Below are 20221 nucleotides of genomic sequence, written 5' to 3'. Positions count from 1 at the left end.
GACAGGGCCCTCGTGTGCATGACCACCACACAGATCGAGCACATGCAACTAGCCAGGAGCGGGTTAGAACACTGGGACCAGTTTACATGCTACTCCATGAAGGAAGTTCAGTGATGGCGTGCTTGAATATGATGGCTTGAACATTTCTAAACACTGCTGCTTAAACATTTCTAAGGTCTTCCTTTTGATTTTTCTGCTTATTTCATTATGCACATCACATCTTGAGAAGCAATGCTGTCGCATTTCCCACAGGTTGGATTTTGCTTATTAATTCTCCATGACAGAGTTTAACATGTTTCTCTGTCCTCTGTACTTCCTATAAATTTGGAGGTGGATCTAGAGATTTGATCAGATTCAGGATCAAGTATTTGGGCCAGATTTTAGAGTTGCCATTGTATTCTTCTATCAGGAGACCTGAAAATCTGGCCCTGGCCCCTCCTTTTGTGATGTTGCTGGTCATTGGTGAACAATGTTATTACTAACACTAAATGTCAAAGCCCTGCAAGCAAATTTGGTTGTCCAAAGTTTGTTCCTTGAGAAACTCAGAAGAAGCTCTCCACCCCTCAGCCCTCACTAGTTCCCTCTGTGGCCTCAGTTTCTGACACAATGCAGATCTTCTGGCTGGCAGCTGTGAGTTCCCGCCATTTGTGAAGATCCTAGGGTGACCTTGTCACCCACTTGTCTTGGAGATGGGCTTTGCTATTCCAGTTGCTGTATCTGTTTTGTAAGAATTGGGACTATTAAAAAATATACAACCCACCTCCCTTCTACTTTTTTAATAGAATGTTGTTTGCTTTAGCACCTTAAAATGACACTTAATTCATTGATTTTTCAGGGTTTTCAATTTTTCCTAAATATATTTAAACTAAATGTACTACAAGTATGTCTTTATCTACATCCCACACATCTTGCTTTATTAATGTTAACTGTGATCAGACAATTTAAGTGGGGTCTACCAAGTTTCTACAAAATAAAGTGACTATTTTCCTGCAAATCTGAGCAGTTTAAAGAGAATATTTTCATTGTTGATTAGTAAGTAATTTGCAATTTACTATATTTCTCTTTATCCCAGGAATCTATAATGAGTTTTTAAATATCCAAAGACATTTCTACATAACTACATCCTAGTCAAGCAGAGTTCTATTTAAGTTATTGATTCTTTGACATTTGTTTAGACTTTAGCTGTCAACCAGTACATAGACAACTTATTTTAAGTATCCCACGTGACTATGTACCCCCAACTGTGAGTATGGAATTTCTGTGTAGATCTGTATAGTTACAGAATTTTATTTTAGTTTAGTTACAGAACTTTAAAAATAAATATAAGTCAAGCCTATTAATCATGTTTTTAGGTTGTCTATATCTTTACTCAATTTATTCACTTTGTTTTCTTAAGCCACTGTTTTTTTATTGAAGTCATTTAAAATCTTCTACTATGATTATGAATTTGTCAAATTTAACTTTATTTCTCCAGTTTGGGTTTATGTATTATGGCTATGATGTTGGGCACATTAAAATTCCTGATTCATAAAGCATTGTGATTGATATATTATCCCTCTTTGTTCATATTTATCAATTTCTGCCACAAATTCTATTTTGTCTAATATTAATAGTGCTGTGCCAGCTTTCTTCTGGTATTTGCTTAACCTATCTTTTTCCTGCCCTTTATTTTCAGCCTCTGGTATGATTTTGTTTAGGACTCTCTCACTGAAAAATGCCCTCTGTGGTCATGTATGTCTATAATTGGTAAATTTAGCCTATTTAGATTTGTGAGTGCTGATACACTTAATCTTTTTAAGAAAAACAATATCAATCAAGAGTTAAAATATATATTGTCACAGTTCATCCATTTCTAGTCTTACCCCTGTTTCTTTTACCCAGACCCCTGTATTTACTTTTCTTCTTGTTGAAATGTACCTTATATGGATTGAAACAATACTTATAAAGATTATTTAGTACCAGAAGAACTTTAAAAGATAACAATATAACTTTTTATATTTTATTTTTTTAAATTTCTTTTCAGGGTACCAAAATTCATTGTTTATTTTACCACACCCAGTGTTCCATGCAACACGTGCCCTCAATAATACCCATCACCAGGCTCACCCAACCTCCTACCCCCTGCTCCTTTAAAACCCTTAGATTGTTTTTCAGAGTCCACAGTCTCTCATGGTTCATTTCCCCCTCCAATTTCCCCCAACTCCCTTCTCCTCTCCATCTCCCCATGTCCTCCGTGTTATTTCTTATGCTCCACAAATAAGTGAAACCATATGATAATTGACTCTCTCTGTTTGACTTATTTCACTCAGCACAATCTCTTCTAGTCCCGTCCATGTTGCTACAAAAGTTGGGTATTCATCTTTTCTGATGGAGGCATAATACTCCGTAGTGTATATGGACCACATCTTCCTTATCCATTCGTCTATTGAAGGGCATCTTGATTCTTTCCACCATTTGGTGACCTTGGCCATTGCTGCTATGAACATTGGAGTAGAGATGACCCTTCTTTTCACTACATCTGTATCTTTGGGGTAAATACCCAGTAGTGCAATTGCAGGGTCACAGGGAAGCTCTATTTTTAATTTTTTGAGGAACCTCCACACTGTTCTCCAAAATGGCTGTACCAACTTGCATTCCCACCAATGGTGTAAGAGGGTTCCCCTTTCTCCATATCCTCTCCAACACACGTTATTTACTGTCTTGTTAATTTTGGCCATTCTAACTGGTGTAAGGTGGTATCTCAATGTGGTTTTGATTTGAATCTCCCTAATGGCTAGTGATGATGAACATTTTTTCATGTGTCTGTTAGCCATTTGTATGTCTTCATTGGAGAAGTGCCTATTCATGTCTTCTGCCCATTTTTTGACATGATTATCTGTTTTGTGTGTGTTGAGTTCCTGGATATCAGCCCTTTGTCTGTACTATCATTTGTGAATATCTTCTCCCATTCCGTCGGTTGCCTCTTTGTTTTGTTCACTGTTTCCTTTGCTGTGCAGAAGCTTTTGATTTTGATGAAGTCCCAAAAATTCATTTTCGCTTTTGTTTCCTTTACCATTGGAGACATATCTTGAAAGAAGTTGCTGTGGCCAATATCGAAGAGGTTACTGCCTATGTTCTCCTCTAGGATTCTGATGGGTTCCTGCCTCACGTTGAGGTCTTTTATCTATTTTGAGTTTATCTTTGTGTATGGTACACAATATAATTTTTAAATTACATAGGTAACATGATTAAAATCACTGAAAAATCATGTTCTAGGGGAATAAACTGAAAGGAAAAAAATTTTTTTGATGGTTAAGATTAGGTCAGACTTGGGGCGCCTGGGTGGCTCAGTGGGTTAAAGCCTCTGCCTTCGGCTCAGGTCATGATCCCAGGGTTCTGGGATCGAGCCCCGCATCGGGCTCTCTGCTCAGCGGGGAGCCTGCTTCCTCCTCTCTCTCTCTACCTGCCTCTTGACCTACTTGTGATTTCTGTCTGTCAAATAAATAAATAAAATCTTAAAAAAAAAAAAAAAAAGATTAGGTCAGACTTAATCCCAACACTTTAGTTGAGACCATGCTAAAATGAACAAACAAAAAACAAAACCAAAATCCTCTCTTTCCCCAACATCATTCTTTTTTTTTTTTTAAAGATTTTATTTATTTTATTTGACAGACAGAGATTACAAGTAGGCAGAGAGGCAGGCAGAGAGAGAGAGAGAGAGGAGGAAGCAGGCTCCCTGCCGAGCAGAGAGCCCGATGCGGGACTCGATCCCAGGACCCTGAGATCACGACCTGAGCCGAAGGCAGCGGCTTAACCCACTGAGCCACCCAGGCGCCCTCTTTTTTTTTTTTTTTTAAAGATTTTACTTATTTATTTGTCAGAGAGAGAGAAAGAGCGAGCTAGCACACACAGGGGGAGCAGCAGGCAGAGGGAGAAGCAAACTTGCCACCAAGCTGGGAGCCTGTGTGGGACTCGATCCCAGGACCCTGGGATCATTACCTAAGCCAAAGGCAGATGCTTAATGACTGAGCCACCCAAGCATCCCAAGCCCCAACACCATTCTTAAAACTAACAAACCATTTGGGTCATAAGCAGGTCCCACTTACAAAACAGTTCCCTAAAAAGCAACAGAAGGCAGCAGAATGGGCAATGAACTGAGTGGGTAACCTTGGACAGCCTTTGGGGACTTCAGATTCCTCATGGTTAAAGTGGAAACAATTGATCTCATGAGGGTTTTATTAAGAGGAACAAATGAGAAACAATGAACATGGAATTCCTCATCAAACTGTATTATTAGTTATGTGTGTGTGTTTGTGTGTGTGTGTTTAATTTTTTTAACGATAAGGCAGAATATACAGTAACATTATCAGTCTAGATTAGCCATGTCCACTAATGACTAAGTTGGACTGGATCCCAAATAAACATGAAACAAGATAAAGCCAGCTTCCTACCCCTCTTCCTATTTTCCACCTTCTAAGGTAGCCTGGATTTTCCCTCCATTAAAATGCTAGTGTAAGTGTCAAAGCTCTCACTGCCACTTTCATGGCATTCAGGCTTACAAATCAGTGAGTACTTTCTTTTCTCATTTTTTAATGAGGGAAGCTAGACTGAGCACTGGCCAGCTACCGTGACCCGGACACTGTCTCACTAGCATACATCCCCTCCAGCACATTAATTGTAGGCGACATTCTATCACTTGGTCACATTTCCTAGGCTGTGACCTGACTATCCTTGTTTCTTTTTCATTTCCCAATAAACCCATACCCTGATTAATAGTATTAATCCTAACTTAGAATACAGTCAGCAATTCCAAGTAGTAAGAACGCTCATTTAAGCATCTCTGCAATCCAGCGTGGGTGGCCTTTCCATGTGAAGCTCACCTACTGCTGGGGTATCACAGACCCACAGGAAAACAGCACATCCTGAGGCAAACAGTTGTCTCATAAAACGTGACTCACTCACTACAACAAAACAATGATTCCTTCTTAGCCTAGGGATCATATACTATTCCCTTCCATGTCCCACAACCCATTTAGCATCTGTTCATGGGAGGGAACTGTTCCTCCTGCTTTGATGAATATGTGGGGAAGAAGTGCAGAAAGGGTAAAGTGAAATATTTCCTGGGCCTCCTTTTATTCCATTTGTTTCTTACATAAAAACAGAGATTTAAAAATGTATGAATGAAAGGCAAGTAGTATTGCAGGTTTTTAAGAAACAGACTCAAGCTTTTAGGGATTTTCATAATTTGTCAAAAGAAATTAGGAAATCAGTATATTATGGTATCATCAGCTAACAAACACGTAAGGTTTTGGGTGCTTTTGAGAATAACCAGAATATCAGATTTCCTGATCAAAAACCTCTAAGCATCCAAACATATATTTCAGCAATAGCAACAACTTAGGCATCTCACAAAGAAAAAAATATAAAACACCTACAAATGTAAAGGAGGGGAGGATAAGTGAAGAGCTTGGGAACAGAACACAGTTTCTAACCTGAGCCAATAAACTGTCAGTCCCCTCTACTGTACAAGAAATTCATTAATGTCTAATAGTATGAATACTTAATTAATTTTTACTGACTAAGAATTGGAGTAACTTGACCATAGGTTTCACCATTGTATCTTAACCATCCTGGCCTGAGGATAAATTTGAGCCACTGACTATTCATTCATATGAAGAAAGCTAGAGAAAGGCAGGTCAGTATTGAAAGACTAAGCTCAGAAGAGGGAAAACCAAAGCCCTCATTCCTACAGGTACTAACACAACAAACTGATCAAAAAATATTGAGGCTTGGCCTGGACAAAGGAAATCATCAAGGATGCATAATTCACAAAGGCAAAATAAGGTCAAGGACAACCTGTATCACTGAGATAAACTTTAGTGACCTCAACAAGAATGTCCATGCTATCAATGGTAAGAACTGTCTCAAGGCTCACCTCATGCTTAGAGAAGAGTCGGACACCCTCCAGCTGGTGGAACACTGGGTAGTGCTGGGAGTCGATCTGGTCGCGCCGGTAAACATCGCCCACCACCAGGAAGGCATCCAGCCCGGCGTGCAGCAGGTCCCACTGGTGTGCAGATGTGTGTGCTCGCAGCATGTGAGTCCTGTTCAGGTAATAGTTGTCTCCCTTCTTCCTGCTGGGGTGGTCAGCTGGGATGAGCAGGCTGTCAAAGTTCTGCCAGGTGGTGACCACTGGAGAAAGGTCATCATAGACGGAGAACAGCGGAGTCCCGAAGCGGCCCACATACTGCTTGTAGAAGTGCTCCTTCACCCTCTCCTTGATCAGCCAGAGCGGGTGATGCTGCTGGTGGTGCAGATTCCTGCCGACCTTGGAGAGGACCTTCCGGGAGAGGTTGCTATAGTCATCCTGAGGATAAGATTTGCCCAGCAGCTCCACCATGCCACCTGGAGCTCCTCGGGCAGCAGGCTCCGAAGCAGCAGGTCTCGAGCCCAAGGCCTGACAATGATGGCCTTTGGAGACACTACTGGACTTCCTCACCAGGTAAGCATGCACCTGGGCAACTCTCCTGAGAGCTGAGCAAACCATTGTAGAAACTTCTTTCACAGATTCTGGAAAGAGCACACACGCAAAGCGCAAGTCAAACTTCACTCTGTAGAAACTAAACTCGTCCTTTGTGTCTCCTACCAACCTCCCATTGTCCTACTGACATCTGTTTCCCCCACTGCCTCCTCCACACAGACAGAAGATCCCATTAAGGAAATCTGCTGACAGAGGCTTAATAGGTACTGCTCTAAACCAAAAGAGCCTTGAACCTCACTTTTAGATCTCTATTCTCTAGCTGTCCTTCCGTGAGTCTGAAGAAAATTTCCTTTATCACGTCATGTCATGTCCTGAATCCCTCAGGTTGAATAAAACTTTAAATGTGATAATTTACTTTTATTTGGACTATATTCTTGAATCAAAAAGTTTAGGAGGATCGTCTAAAGGACAGGGTTTGGTTGACCCTAGCAATGTCTCATTAGTTAACGGAAGCACATGAGTATATACATTAGAAAAGGGGATATTTGAAACATCCATCCTGCACATTTCTGCCTGCCATCCTCCTTAACTACAAAGTTCTGTTTACCTTTGAGAGACATGACTTCTACATAATTCCACTGTATTAGAGAATGTTCTTACATAATGTTATAAAATTGTTACTACATTTACTTTTTCTGATGTTTCAAATAAAATACACCACTCTGGGTGCTGGTGATTTTTATTTAATATTTATAAAAATAAAAACGAAAAAATAAAAATGAAAAATCCAAGTATCTGGTGGCTCAATAGGTAAAGCGTCTGCCTTCTGCTCAGGTCATGATCCTGGGGTCCTGGGATCGAGTCCTGTACTGGGCTCCCTACTCAGTTGGGAGCTGCTTCTCCCTCACCCTCTGCCCCTCCCGCAATTATGCTCACTCACTCTAATAAATAAAAATCTTAAAATAAAAAAATTAAAAATAAATAAATTTCAAAAATGAACAAAGTGATAGACTATACCAATGGACAGTTGAAGTTATTTTTATAAAATGCAAATCTTCTTTATCCTCACATCTGGTTGTGTCATTCCAACTGAATGTCAATGCAACATCCCACCATTCTATTTTTGCTTTATAAAAGAACAAGTTTCTACTATGCACGCATAGTAAACCAGGAACAGGGCTACACTTACTAGGGAAGGGATACAGAGCAGCCAGAAGACAGAGCATAGACCGGATCCTTTTTATAGACCTGCCAAGAATTTGGGGTACATGGGTGGCTCAGTCAGTTAAGCGTCTGCCTTTGGCTCAGGTCATAAATCTGGGACCCCAAGAGCTGGGGATCAGCCCAACATAGGGCTCCCTGCTTAGCAGGGGGTCTGCTTCTCCCTCTCCCTCTGTGCACGCCCCCTCATCACTTGTGCTCTCTCTCAAATAAATAAAATCTTTTTAAAAAAATGTCTACAATTTAATATAAGAAGAACACCACATTAATTAATTAAAGAAGAGCATCAGTGTCACAGTGGAAAGTCCCTTCAGCAATCATCTGATACGGGCTGGTCACATCACGGATCAGGTGACAAAGAGCCAGGTGGAGCTGAATGAACTCTAGAATACCAGAAGAGTTAAAACAAAGCAACAATGGAAGATTCAGGACCACGAATGTCGTGTTCATTACCCAGGGTCACAGAAGCAAGTTTTAAGCTGACTTGGGGGACTCAGTAGGGAAAATCTTTAGCTGTTTTATCCATATGTTCACAAAAAAAAAAAAAAATAAAATTTACTATGAACTTAAATCACGTAAATCATCTTCAAAATTTTGGAATTTTTTTAATCTATTGGGCTACTTTAAAGCATACAACCATGTGCTTATTTTACTTCGAGGGCCCTATAATCATACTAAGAAACCACCTATTTTTGTGATAGTAAGCTGCATTAGGAGGGAATCCCATTGTTCCGAGTGACATCAAAAGCATACTGAGTATGTACCAAGGCAGCACAGTGCCCCCATTCCAAAGTGTAACTGAAAATATTTAGCTACAAGTTAACATTATCGTGCATGTATGTGACTGCTTATTAGAAGCTTCAGCATAGCACCTTTGCAGGAGACTGCCATCATGAGAGAAGATACCCAGGAACTCCCTGGATTTATTCATCTATGGCACTATTTTGTCAGTTGTTTCAAAAAGTGTTTTTGGTTGAACTTCAACGAAAATCTGTCTTCCCATCTACAGCGTTCAGTGCCTTGTCAATGCAATAGACAGGAATTTTAAATATGCTCGTGCCACCTTCCACATCTTCACACGAAGTCACACTATGAGGTTTTTAGCTACCCAGCCCAGCACCCTTGGCAAGACACAAGAAAGCATCTCTTCCTCCAAAGGCATATGCTATATGCAAAGTCCAGAATTCTGGGGACGGTGCCATTGGTGTAGTTGCTCATGGGTTGCTGACTACCTTTTCCTTCTCGGTTCTCAGCCCTTCACACTTCCAAACCCACTTCTAGGTCCTGTTCCCACACACATGGCCCATCCTCGTGCCCGTGCTTTGTTCTCCTCACCCCACCCTCAGCTTACTGAGGAAAGTTTAATTTTCTTGTCTTCCTTTACAGACTTTTTACCTGCTCAGCCCGGCATATATTCCCCTCCATGACTTCTCCCCACCCAAAACAATTATTTGGGATTCTTTTTTCTATTGTCATTTATAACAAAGCAAGAATAAGATTATGATAGCTTTCCCACTTCCATCTGAGAAGGAGATTCCATTCTTACTGTCTCTTAAATTTCTCTATAAGAAACCGTTTCGGGCACCTGGGTGGCTCAGTTGGTCAAGTGTCTGCCTTCAACTCAGATCTTGATCCTGGGGTCCTGGGACTGAGGTCTGCTCAGCAGGGAGCCTGCATCTCCCTCTGCCTCCCTGCCCCCCACTCAAGCTCTCTCTCTCTCTCAAATAAATAAACAAAATATTTACTTAAAAAAAAAAGAAAAAGAAACAAACAGTTCATATGGAAAACACAAGAGACCAGGGACAGTGACACGACCGACGGCAGCTATCCCTCTATACGGTGGGCTTCCATCTCACACTTTCAACAACAACGTTGTGAGGTATGCATTATTCCTACACATTACAAAGAAACTAAGACTCAAAGAGATCATGCAACTCGCACACACTCTTACACCTCCCCATGAACAAAGTTCACAACTCTGACCAACTCAAGTACTTCTCAATCAATAGTTCCCAACTGTTCAATTCAAATTACACCTCTTTAATTACCTCTCTTCTCTCTTACCTAAGCAATTTAGATTATACATAAATGCATTTTAAATGCACAAATGAATACATGAATGAATAAATTAATAAATAAAACCCATTAGTTTGGATGGTGGAAATGAAATACTTTGTAACCAAGAACGGTAAGCCAAACTTACCCATGACCTGATTTTGTATACAAAGTTTTGTTGAAAGGCAGGAATGCCTATTCATTTAAATATTTCTGTGGTAGCTTCTCTACCATGAAGGCAGAGCTAAACAGTTGCCACAGAGACTGGATAGCTCACAAAGACCTAAAACACTTACTATCTTATTGTACAGAACAAGCTTGCTGAGCCCTGCTTTAGCTTAATTCACTGTCTTCACACTACTAAGTACACAGTTCTTCACACTACTAAGAATATCTTCCTAGTTCACAAATACATGCAGATTACAGAGCCACTAAAAGTAACAAAAGTATAAATGTGGATATTAAACATGCTAATATTGTTACAGAAGACTGTGAGACCAGCTGTGAGAGGAGTCAATACAACACCAAGGGCAAAAGATCACACTTTGCAGAGACACCCATGTGGGTGTGACCCTAAGTCAGCCACTCAGGCGTGTATTACTCTTGGACACATGGCTTGCCCTTTCTGACTCCCGAGTTTCTCATGGATAAGGACGTAGAAAACAATATCTCATGGTAAAAGAATTAAACTAGATCCTGTTCATAATATACTTAACTCAATGCCCAATATGTAAAAGATGAGTTTAATCAAGAGTTAAAAATGACACAGAGAATTCTAGAGACCAGGTAACAGAGAAAACAGTAAAGTTATTCACTGAGACAGGAAACACAGGATGGATTTTGTTTGTTTGTTCAAATGATTTTCATATGTGTATTTCTGGTTGAAGAGGGAAACAGCTTTGGACAGGTTAAAGTTAAATATGACTGAAGACAGTCATATAATTTCTAGGAATCGGTCTGAGGTATGGGTTTGAAAATGAAGTGAGAGATTAATGGTAGAAATGTAGACCCTGAAAATTATGTGTATAAAGAGTTAACATTAGGGGCGTCTGGGTGGCTCAGTGGGTTAAGCCTCTCTGCCTTTGGCTCAGGTCATGATTCAGAGTCCTGGGATCGAGCCCCGCATCGGGCTCCCTGCTCTGCAGAGAGCCTGCTTCCCCTCTCTCCCTCTGCCTGCCTCTCTGCCTACTTGTGATCTCTGTCTGTCAAATCTATAAATAAAATCTTTAAAAAACAATAATAATAAAGAGTTAACATTATAAAAGTATGTGAAAATCCATGGGCAGGTAAGAGCAAAATTAAAAATGGACAAAAGACCAAAATCTTAGAAGTTATCCCATTTAAGCAAAGGGTATATAAAGAGTAAACCAGAAGAGAACCAAAGAGTACAATATTACAAAGGCAGGGGCACAGAGTTTCTAGATGAAAACCAAGGTATTTTCTGAAACTAAATGCCACTGTGTGTGCAAACCTTAGCCTGTTGTATTATTAATATTTGTCTGCCTTGTTGTTAGACTATGTGGTTCATTTTTGTTTGTAAGATTTTATTTATTTGACAGAGAGAAAGAGAGCGCACAGGGAGAGCAAGGGAGTACTCTCACAAGGGAGAGCGGCAGAGGGAGCGGGAGAAGCAGGCTCTCCACCGTGCCAGGGGCCTGATGTGGGACTTGATCCCAGGATCCTGGGATCACAACCTGAGCCAAAGGCAGACACTTAACCAAGTGAGCCACCCAAGCGCCCATAGACTATGTGGTTCTTGAAAGTAGAACATACACTCCCTTCTCTCTCTCTCTTATGTTAATCTTCATATACCCAGAGTCTAGCGCTTCATATAATACTGGATAAAAGAGGAGGGAAGAACTGAAAAAGGAAAAACAGGAAAGGATAGGGAAAAAATTGGCTAACAGGATAAAACATGACAAAGAGATTAGGTGGGGGGCAAAGTAAAGAACTATTTGACAAGATGACCATCAACAGAGCAATTTCAATGGATGAGTGAGGACAGAAATCAGATTACAATGGGTTATTAAATGCATGAAGATGTAAAAAAGAAGGAGGATACCAAAGACAGAATAAACAAAAATATTTAAAACTTCTGAAATTAAAGGAAGGGAAGCTGAGGGAACTTGTAATAGATGGTCCTGATCTCCCAAGGAAAGCTTTAGATGTAAAAGAAAAATATTGTGTATGATCTCAACATTCACCAAGTAAATGTGATTTTTTTTTTCAAAGAGGAATGCTATAGTACAGGATGAAAGTTATGAATATTAGATAGTAGGGTCAGGGGAGGACACTATGCATAAAATCAGAGGAATTCATTTAAGAGTTATTTGTAAAAATAAAAATTCAGAGAATTTTGAGAAATTTGAAAATGTTTCCCTCTCCAACCATAAATACAAATGAGAAATTTGAAAAGGAAAAAAGAAACTGATTTGGAGAAAGTGTAAGTTCAGAACGTGTAGGGAAACACTAGAGGAACAAGGAGGAGCATTGACATGGTTACCGGAAAGTCAGGAGTCAGCCAAAAAGAAGTATATTAACTGGTGACCTGTTATCCAGGAACAACCTAATAGCAGAGAGCAGTCACGAGAAGAAATTTCTAGATAGACTCAAAGGTTATCTATTTTAAAAAATAAATAAATAAGTAAAAATTAATATACGTTCTGTATGAATCCAAGAAAGTCACCAACCAAGAGTCTGGTAGAGATAAATATATTGATCTAAATATTACTTAATACCAGAAAATCTATCTCCCTGGCACACTCAACTTTAACCTACTTCACTCCAATCTCTTGGGCCCCTGGGGCCTTCTTAACTGAATGTAGGCCTACCTTTAGATCAGCCAATCATGTTAAAGTCAGAATCACATATATGAGAAATAGTACAGCTCCTTATCAAGAAATCAATATTAGCTTTTGGAAAAAATACATAACAAGTGCTTTACATTTTATAAAAATAATTTCACATGCATCTTATTACCAATTCCAATAACACTTCCTGGAGTACACACAATTATTAGTCACAATTCACAGAAAAAGAAATACTGGTTCACAAATGACATAACTCAATTCCCCTGGAATTGAGAGGCCTCGAATCCTTGTCTATAACTTTAAAATCCCATAATTTTTCCACTCTACTCTAAGCCATTGAAAAAGAAAAATAAGGGGCACCTGGGTGGCTCGGTGGGTTAAGCCGCTGCCTTCTGCTCAGGTCATGATCTCAGGGTCCTGGGATCAAGTCCCGCATCGGGCACTCTGCTCAGCAGGGAGCCTGCTTCCTTCTCTCTCTCCCTGCCTGCCTCTATGCCTACTTGTGATCTCTGTCAAATAAATAAATAAAAATCTTTAAAAAAAAAAAAAAGAAAGAAAAAGAGAAATAAGATGGAGGCAAAAAGAGCACAAAAACAAAGGTATAAATAAGAGTTTCTTTAGTCAGTGGTACAAAGTTTTAGTTCTACAATATGAATATAAAAATGTCATGCATTAAATATATAAAGAACTCTATGTACCTCTCACTCTATCATGACTTAAAAATAACATGCTAGAGATAGTCAACACTACTAAAAAATGCAATGAACTTTTTTTCTTTATTACTTATAAGGACATTTTGAGATGTCTGCAATAGGCCAAGACTCTTTTTAAAAGGCTATTCAGGTAAGTCCGTGCTGACTTTCTTTTGATACATTTCCCCATAAAAGTCAGAAGGAGGCAAAATCACTCTGCTGGCTTTAGACTGAGTGCCTCAGAGCCCTATAAAAAGTGCTCAGTGCTCTTGTTTGTTGATGATGGTACCTCTGAAGACGAGGGGGTGGTTTCTCCCACTGTAGTATGGGCTAATTCACTCCATCATATTTTCCTTCCTTCTTTGGTCATCCCAGGTTATGAAAACATACAGTATTTAAAGCTACTTTGACTAATTAAAGATCAGAGGACATAAAAGATTACTATGTCATGCTAAAGGACATTTACTTATAGCTATTATATCAACTTTGTAAGAAAAAAATAAACAATGACAAATAATTAACCCAAATCAGAAAAAGAAATGAAAAGTCTGAATGGAGCCTGCTCTTTCTCTTCTTGGTTACTGGTGGTTGTAGGAATGACCTAACACCACAAGAGCCCTTTTCCTCTTACTTGCTGGTCCTCTATTTACATAGTCCAGAAATGTGGATTATCAGAAAAGAGACTTCTGGCTTACATGAGTAAGTGTGCTGCACCATCCAAATCTGCCCTCAAGAATGGAAGATTCATCCACCCACATGCTCCTGAGGTTTCAACCATTTTTAAAGATAGCCTCACCGAGAGGCACCTGGCCAGCTCAGTGGAAAGAGCATGGGACTCGTGATCTTGGGGTCACGAGTTCAAGCCCCACGTGGAGTAGAGAGATTACTTAAATAAATACATACTTACATACATACATACATACATACTTTAAAGATTAAAGAAAGAACCTTGCCCAAAATCACTCACATCCTTCCATGAGCAGCCTGCATCTGTTAGGGTGCTGGGTACGTTTCAGGACAACGCTGGCGGACATGCTCCCATGCAGGTGGCTGAGATCTTCACTGGGACTGTGCTGAGGCTCAAGATCTCCCTCTGCCTAATCCTGCTTTTTCCCAGTCCCCCTCCCACCCCCACTGTTGATGCCAAGAGCAACATCACATAAAAAGTATCCTGCATGTTAATCTTCATCTCAGAATTTGCTTTCTGGGCAAACCCAGTCTGGGACAGATGTGACAGAATTCAACCCTCTACTCTTCCTCCTGAAGTAGAAGTACAATAGACTCACAACTTTATTTTGATACTACCCAGACGCTCATTTTCCTTCTAATTAGAGCAAATCGGGTTTTGTGCAGTTAAAATATACATAACATAAAGTTCATCATTTTTAAGTGCTGAGTTCAGTGGCACTGGTACATATGCACTATTGTGCAACATCACCATGGTACATCCCTGGACCATTTTTATCATCCCAAACTGAAACTCTCGAAAAACAATTACTTATAAGCAAAATTATATAGTGACATTTTAACACTTTTACACCATGAAATCTTTAGGGAAGTGAGACTGAAGTTCATTTTCTTCAAGAGTCAAAATCAATGTACTCAATTCTATGTTCCAACTAGGACCAAGAATATTTCAAGAAAAACTGACATCGCACTAAATGAGAGGGAAAAGAAGTCCTAGCGGACAGCAACCAATACACCTTAAACAGATACTGGATCACTTTTTCCAGCCCTTTTTGATACAAGTGTTATCCTTATTTACTAAAACAGAGCTTATTTGGACCAAAAAACAATGGTCCATGTCATCCAACAGAACTTTCTTCAATGAAAGGAACATCCTGTATCCACACTGTCAAATACAGTAGACACCAGCCACATACCCTTACTGAGTATTGGAAGTCTGGCCAGTGCAATGGAAGGATTTCATTTTTCATTTTATTTCACTTAATTCTTATTTAAATTGGCCACATACAACTAGCAGATACCATATTAGACAGGGCAGCTCTAGACCCTCATATAAGAAAAATGAGAATTCCATATCCAAAACAATCAACTCAGATTCCCAAGATTGCATTTTAGTATACAAACTAAGCTTCTTTTTTTTTTTTTTTTTAAGATTTTATTTATTTATTTGACAGAGAGAGATCACGAGTAGGCAGAGAGGCAGGCAGAGAGAGAGAGAGGAGGAAGCAGGCTCCTGCTGAGCAGAGAGCCTAATGCGGGACTCGATCCCAGGACCCCGAGATCATGACCTGAGCTGAAGGCAGCGGCTTAACCCACTGAGCCACCCAGGCGCCCCAAACTAAGCTTCTAAAATAGTATATGGATTTTAGCTTATAAACAGAGATTTCAATCTTCACAAAAATTCAAACATTTTGAAAACTACAAAGCACCACAGAAATCATTAAGCCCAACAGTCGTATTTTGTAGATAAAGAAGCCAAGTCACAGGTTAGCTATATTCCCAAGAATGTGCAGCCAATCAGTTAGTCAGAGGTGACAACCCAGCAGCCTAATTCCAAGGTAAATGTTCATTCTAGTCTTTTGCCCAGTTAAAATCTCACCTATAATGTGGAATCTAAAAGAACCAAGTACACAGGAGCAGAAAGAGTAAGAAAAGTGGTTTCCAGGAATGCAGAGGAGGGGGAAATGGAAAGATGTCAGTCAAAAGGTACAAAATTGCAGTTGTAAGATGAATAAGTCTAGAGATCTAATGTACGGCATGACAACTACAGTTTACAATATCGTACTGAATACTGGAAATTCACGAAGACAGCAGATTACAGATACTTCTCATTAGACACAAAAAAATGGTAACTGTGAGGAGACTATTGTGAATTAGTTTCTTGAAATCATTTCATATATGTGTGTGTGTATCAAATCATTATATCACATAATCTTGAGTATTATGTAATTTTATTTTAAAAATTAAATTAAGTTAAATTAATAAGTAAAAATAAAAAGGTACCTAACATATCTTATTATACGGTCACAGACTATGTTTGGATTCTTTTGATTGTTCAACAGGTCACATGAGAACGCTGTAAGCTTTCTTTACCACCATAAATCTAGCTCAAGTGACTAGAACTAGCAAAATACCAAGTAAATGTTTGTTGTTAGAATGAATGAATTCTGTAACAGTTTAAACAGTCTTTCCTTTCAATCTCCCTTGGTCTTGTATGTAAAAGAAACTAAGCAGTACATTAAGCCTGCTGGACTAGTAATTTCTCCAGAGCACAATTAGCTTACCAGAAAGGGCCATGGTAAGCAAACATGACCCAAACACAGTCATAACCATCTGAAAAAGATGAGGCACATCTCATTAACCACCAGATACAATACTTAAACAGTTTCTACCAAGAAATATGAATTGTGGCTCAGTCAACACAGTTTGTACATTTTACTCCACTAAAATAATGGTGGGGAAATGGCCAACTTCCATTAACTTTAACTCATAAAAGGTCTAGGAAAAGAGTGTGCTTATGCTCCTAACAAGTAGTATGAATTAAAAAAAAAAAAAAAAAAAAAAAAAAAGGTCCCTGAAAAGGCAGCTCTCTCTGTTACTACTGAGCATGTTATTGGTGCAACCTTTCCAGAAACCAATTCAGCACTATCAAGAGATTTAAAACTGTTCATACCCTTTGACAAGGTAATTACCCTTCTACGAATTTATCACAAGGAAATAATGTAAATGAAGACAGAAGTTATACAAAGAAGTTTCATTACAATATGATTTATAATACAGAAAAATTAGAAACAACATAAACATCCCCCCAACAAATTAAGTAAATTATAGAACTATAAAATAAAATATTATCCAGTCATAAACTATAATGGTTTCAAAGGTTTTAATGATATAACCATATACTTATAAAGTGATAAATAAGATAAAAAATTGTATGTATGATATGATCTTAACTATGCAAATATACTATCTATCTATAAATACACGCATACTATCTTTAGGAACTAAACAAGATTTAATAGGTATAACACCTGGTCCTTATTTTCTATTTCGGATTTTTATATTTCTAAACTTTCTAAACAGACATCTATTACATTTTTAATTAAGTGTTCTTATTTTGAGAGGCACCTGGGTGGCTCAGGTGTCTAAGCATCTGCCTTCCGCTCAGGTCATGATCCCGGGACACTGGGATAGAGCCCCACATCAGGTTCCCTGCTCGGTGGGGAGCCTGCTTCTCTTCCTTCTGCCTGCCACTCCCCCTGCTTGTGCTCTCTCTCTCTTAAATAAATAAAATCTTAAGAAAACAAAATCTTTTAAAAAAATAAACTTTCTTAGTCTGAAAAAGTTGAGTTATTATCATAACTGTTGAGTTGGGCTCTAGCCATCTTAAACACCTGTGTTAAACCCACTTATTTCAAGAAGAAATGCCAGGATAAAATAACATGGCCATAGACAGTTCAATTAATTACATTCAGTGACCAGCTAAGCAATTATTATTTGTAACAATGCAGGTGAACTGCTTGGCATGTAGGAACTTCTCTGCCTTTCCAATTTCCTCTCCCTAGATATAAATCAACTGTCACAGTCACAATGCCAATCACTAAGATATTCAGATTTTCTGGGAAATTGATGCCAGATCCTATACCAAACAAATGCTTTTCAATTATACACATTAATGAAGTATTTACTACATGTTAAAGGTAAAATGTTACATTATAGTAGTAATGTAGTAAAAAAAATATTTCTAAGGACAATTTTCACTAAAACTTAGTTCAAACTAAGCTAATATCTATGCTTCACATGAAGGTCATTGTATGAGGCAGTCGGAGGATCTCAGAAAAGCATGGCAGCATTACTGTCCTTGTGGTAATCATCAGCCTCTATCCAGCCATCTGATGATGAGCCAGCCCTGACACATGGAAGTTAAAAAGGCTCGTTCCAGTCTCCTGTCTCTCTAACGTGGGTTTCTGTCCTAGTGGGCTCTCCTCAATTGAGTTCCCCCTAGCTGGCTGTCATCTCCCTGCTCCAAGGCCAGGAATCGACCTGTGACCTACTCTTCACCACAGCGCTCATAAGGTTTTTCACCTGCTGTGATGTGTGTTTTCTAACAGCACCAAGCACTTCTGCAGTTCTCTGCAGACATCAGCTGGGTATCCTACAATTTACTGAATTCCGACACTACCTGCTGGGAGACAGAAGTGAGTAGCACAGGTTAAGAGCTCAGCACCCCGCCATGCTTTAAATGCCAATCACTAGTCCAGGTGATGACCAGTCATATATCAGAGATTTACTTAATTTGCTAGAGCAGAAATCAGGAAAATAGTTTACTTCCTATACTACTGGCTTTTTATAAAAATATGTAACTCAGAAACTGCCAGATAGAAGAGATGCCAACAGCAAGGTTTGCGGGAGAGACGCTGGAGCTTCCATGCCCCCTGGACACACCACCCTCCACATGATCAACAACCCTGAATCTCTCTCAACTACATCCTTCAGGGTTTTTATGGAAGATTCGCTCCACAGGCCTGACTGGTTAAATCAACAGTCACGGTGGCTGAGCTCAATCTCTAGTCCCCCTTCCCCTCCTCAAAGGTCTAGTTAGTTCCCTTGACAATCAACCCCCATTCTCAGGTTACCTAGGGGCTTGCTGAAAATCACTTTATTCAGATAAACTGAGCTGTGCTAGAAAAGGGTTTGTTACATGACTAACAAGACACCCACTTCACTTTATGGCACTGGAGCTTTTTCTGATACTGGGAACAATACTAAATATGTAACAAAAGATGCTCCTATGGGTTAAAATTACAACTAGAAATTACAAGGGTTTGGAGCTTTGTGCAGGGAATACAGACTAACCCAAATCTGTATTTCTTATTATCAACCGCATTAGCACATCTTCATTCACGGGGTCACCCTCATCACTACTCTCCTCACGCTGGTCTGAATTCCAGCAACTTCCTCACCATTCAAGGGACGTATAGGAGGTACAACATTATCAAATTCAGCATTTATTCAATTTATTGCTCTTCTGGGTGATCAACTTCTGGCATAAGAAAGTGTGACATAACCTTTGCATTACCACCATGGTTTCCTTCAGTGTCTTCTTAGCAGGTTCAGTTTCAAACATCACTATAGTCCCAAATCAGGAAGGACCAGGCATTTGTGGTGTTGATGAACTGACCTCATTGCAAGCATTAGCAACTGTGTAAATAGCACTTTTAAGGCTGAGCTCTTGTACTGTACAGTTCTTGTGCTGAAAGCTATGGAAACTGAGGAATCTATTAACTACAGCAAGCATGCAGCTTTGCTCTATTTTTTCCCATGTTTAATAACAGAAACTCACTACAACAAAATCAGGAGGTAGGGAGCCCTACCACTCTTCGTGAACTACAGACGGAGTGAGAGACATGACCTTGCATATGGAAGGAAGGAAGCTGAAGGAAGAGACCCTTTCCTCATCCCCAACGCAACAGCTCAGCCAATGAGAAGCCACCATACTTAGAACTTTCAGTTTACTCTTAAATGGACTTTCCCTTCATAACTGCCTTCCCAACTTACTCCTTTTCTCCTTGAAAAAGCTTGCCTCTCATTCATTCCCCAGACCTGCCTGCGGTCTGGGCACAGCTTGTTGATACTGGGAATACAATTCTCTTTTACATCCAAGCAAACACATCTTTTGCTGGAAAAATAACTGGCAGTTTTTACCTTTAAGGTTATTAAGGGCATAAAATTCTTTTGTCACCAGGCTCCATTACAGATGTCCCATTGCTGGGTTAGGCAAAAGTAACGTCAAAAACATTATTTCCCATAATAAGTTGAAAAAGTAAGGCTGTGTGCACAGTTAACTAGGAACAACAGAATTTCATTTTTCTGCCAGTCCAACTTATCATTAGTGAGCTTGTACCACTGATGTAAGTAGAAATAAACTGTTCGGAAAATACTACTCTGGTTACCTCTGCTGTCTTATAAATAATCATTCCTAAGTAAAATGCATATATACTAGTAGCCCTTACTCA

The 20221-nt window shown here is 39.4% G+C and overlaps 1 protein-coding gene across 6 annotated transcripts in view; it reads right to left on the bottom strand.

Moving 5' to 3' along the window:
* FARS2 (phenylalanyl-tRNA synthetase 2, mitochondrial) overlaps nucleotides 1-20221 on the bottom strand; it is a 522892-nt gene that overhangs the window by 376838 nt on the left and 125833 nt on the right. For 4 of the 6 annotated variants that reach the window (XM_032341009.1, XM_032341010.1, XM_032341008.1 and 1 more), the window contains one exon: nucleotides 5915-6549. The exons of the other annotated variants lie outside the window; for them this stretch is intronic. In XM_032341009.1, the coding sequence (XP_032196900.1) occupies nucleotides 5915-6526 (612 nt within the window). In that variant the 5' untranslated portion in view covers nucleotides 6527-6549. Of the gene's footprint in view, nucleotides 1-5914; nucleotides 6550-20221 lie in introns of those variants that run through there. 6 annotated transcript variants of the gene reach the window in all.

This window comes from Mustela erminea, chromosome 4 (genome assembly GCF_009829155.1).
Source record: "Mustela erminea isolate mMusErm1 chromosome 4, mMusErm1.Pri, whole genome shotgun sequence".
NCBI classification, from domain to species: domain Eukaryota; kingdom Metazoa; phylum Chordata; class Mammalia; order Carnivora; family Mustelidae; genus Mustela; species Mustela erminea.
The sequence above is the reverse complement of the archived record's forward strand: the minus strand, read 5'-3'. Positions and strand labels throughout refer to the sequence as shown.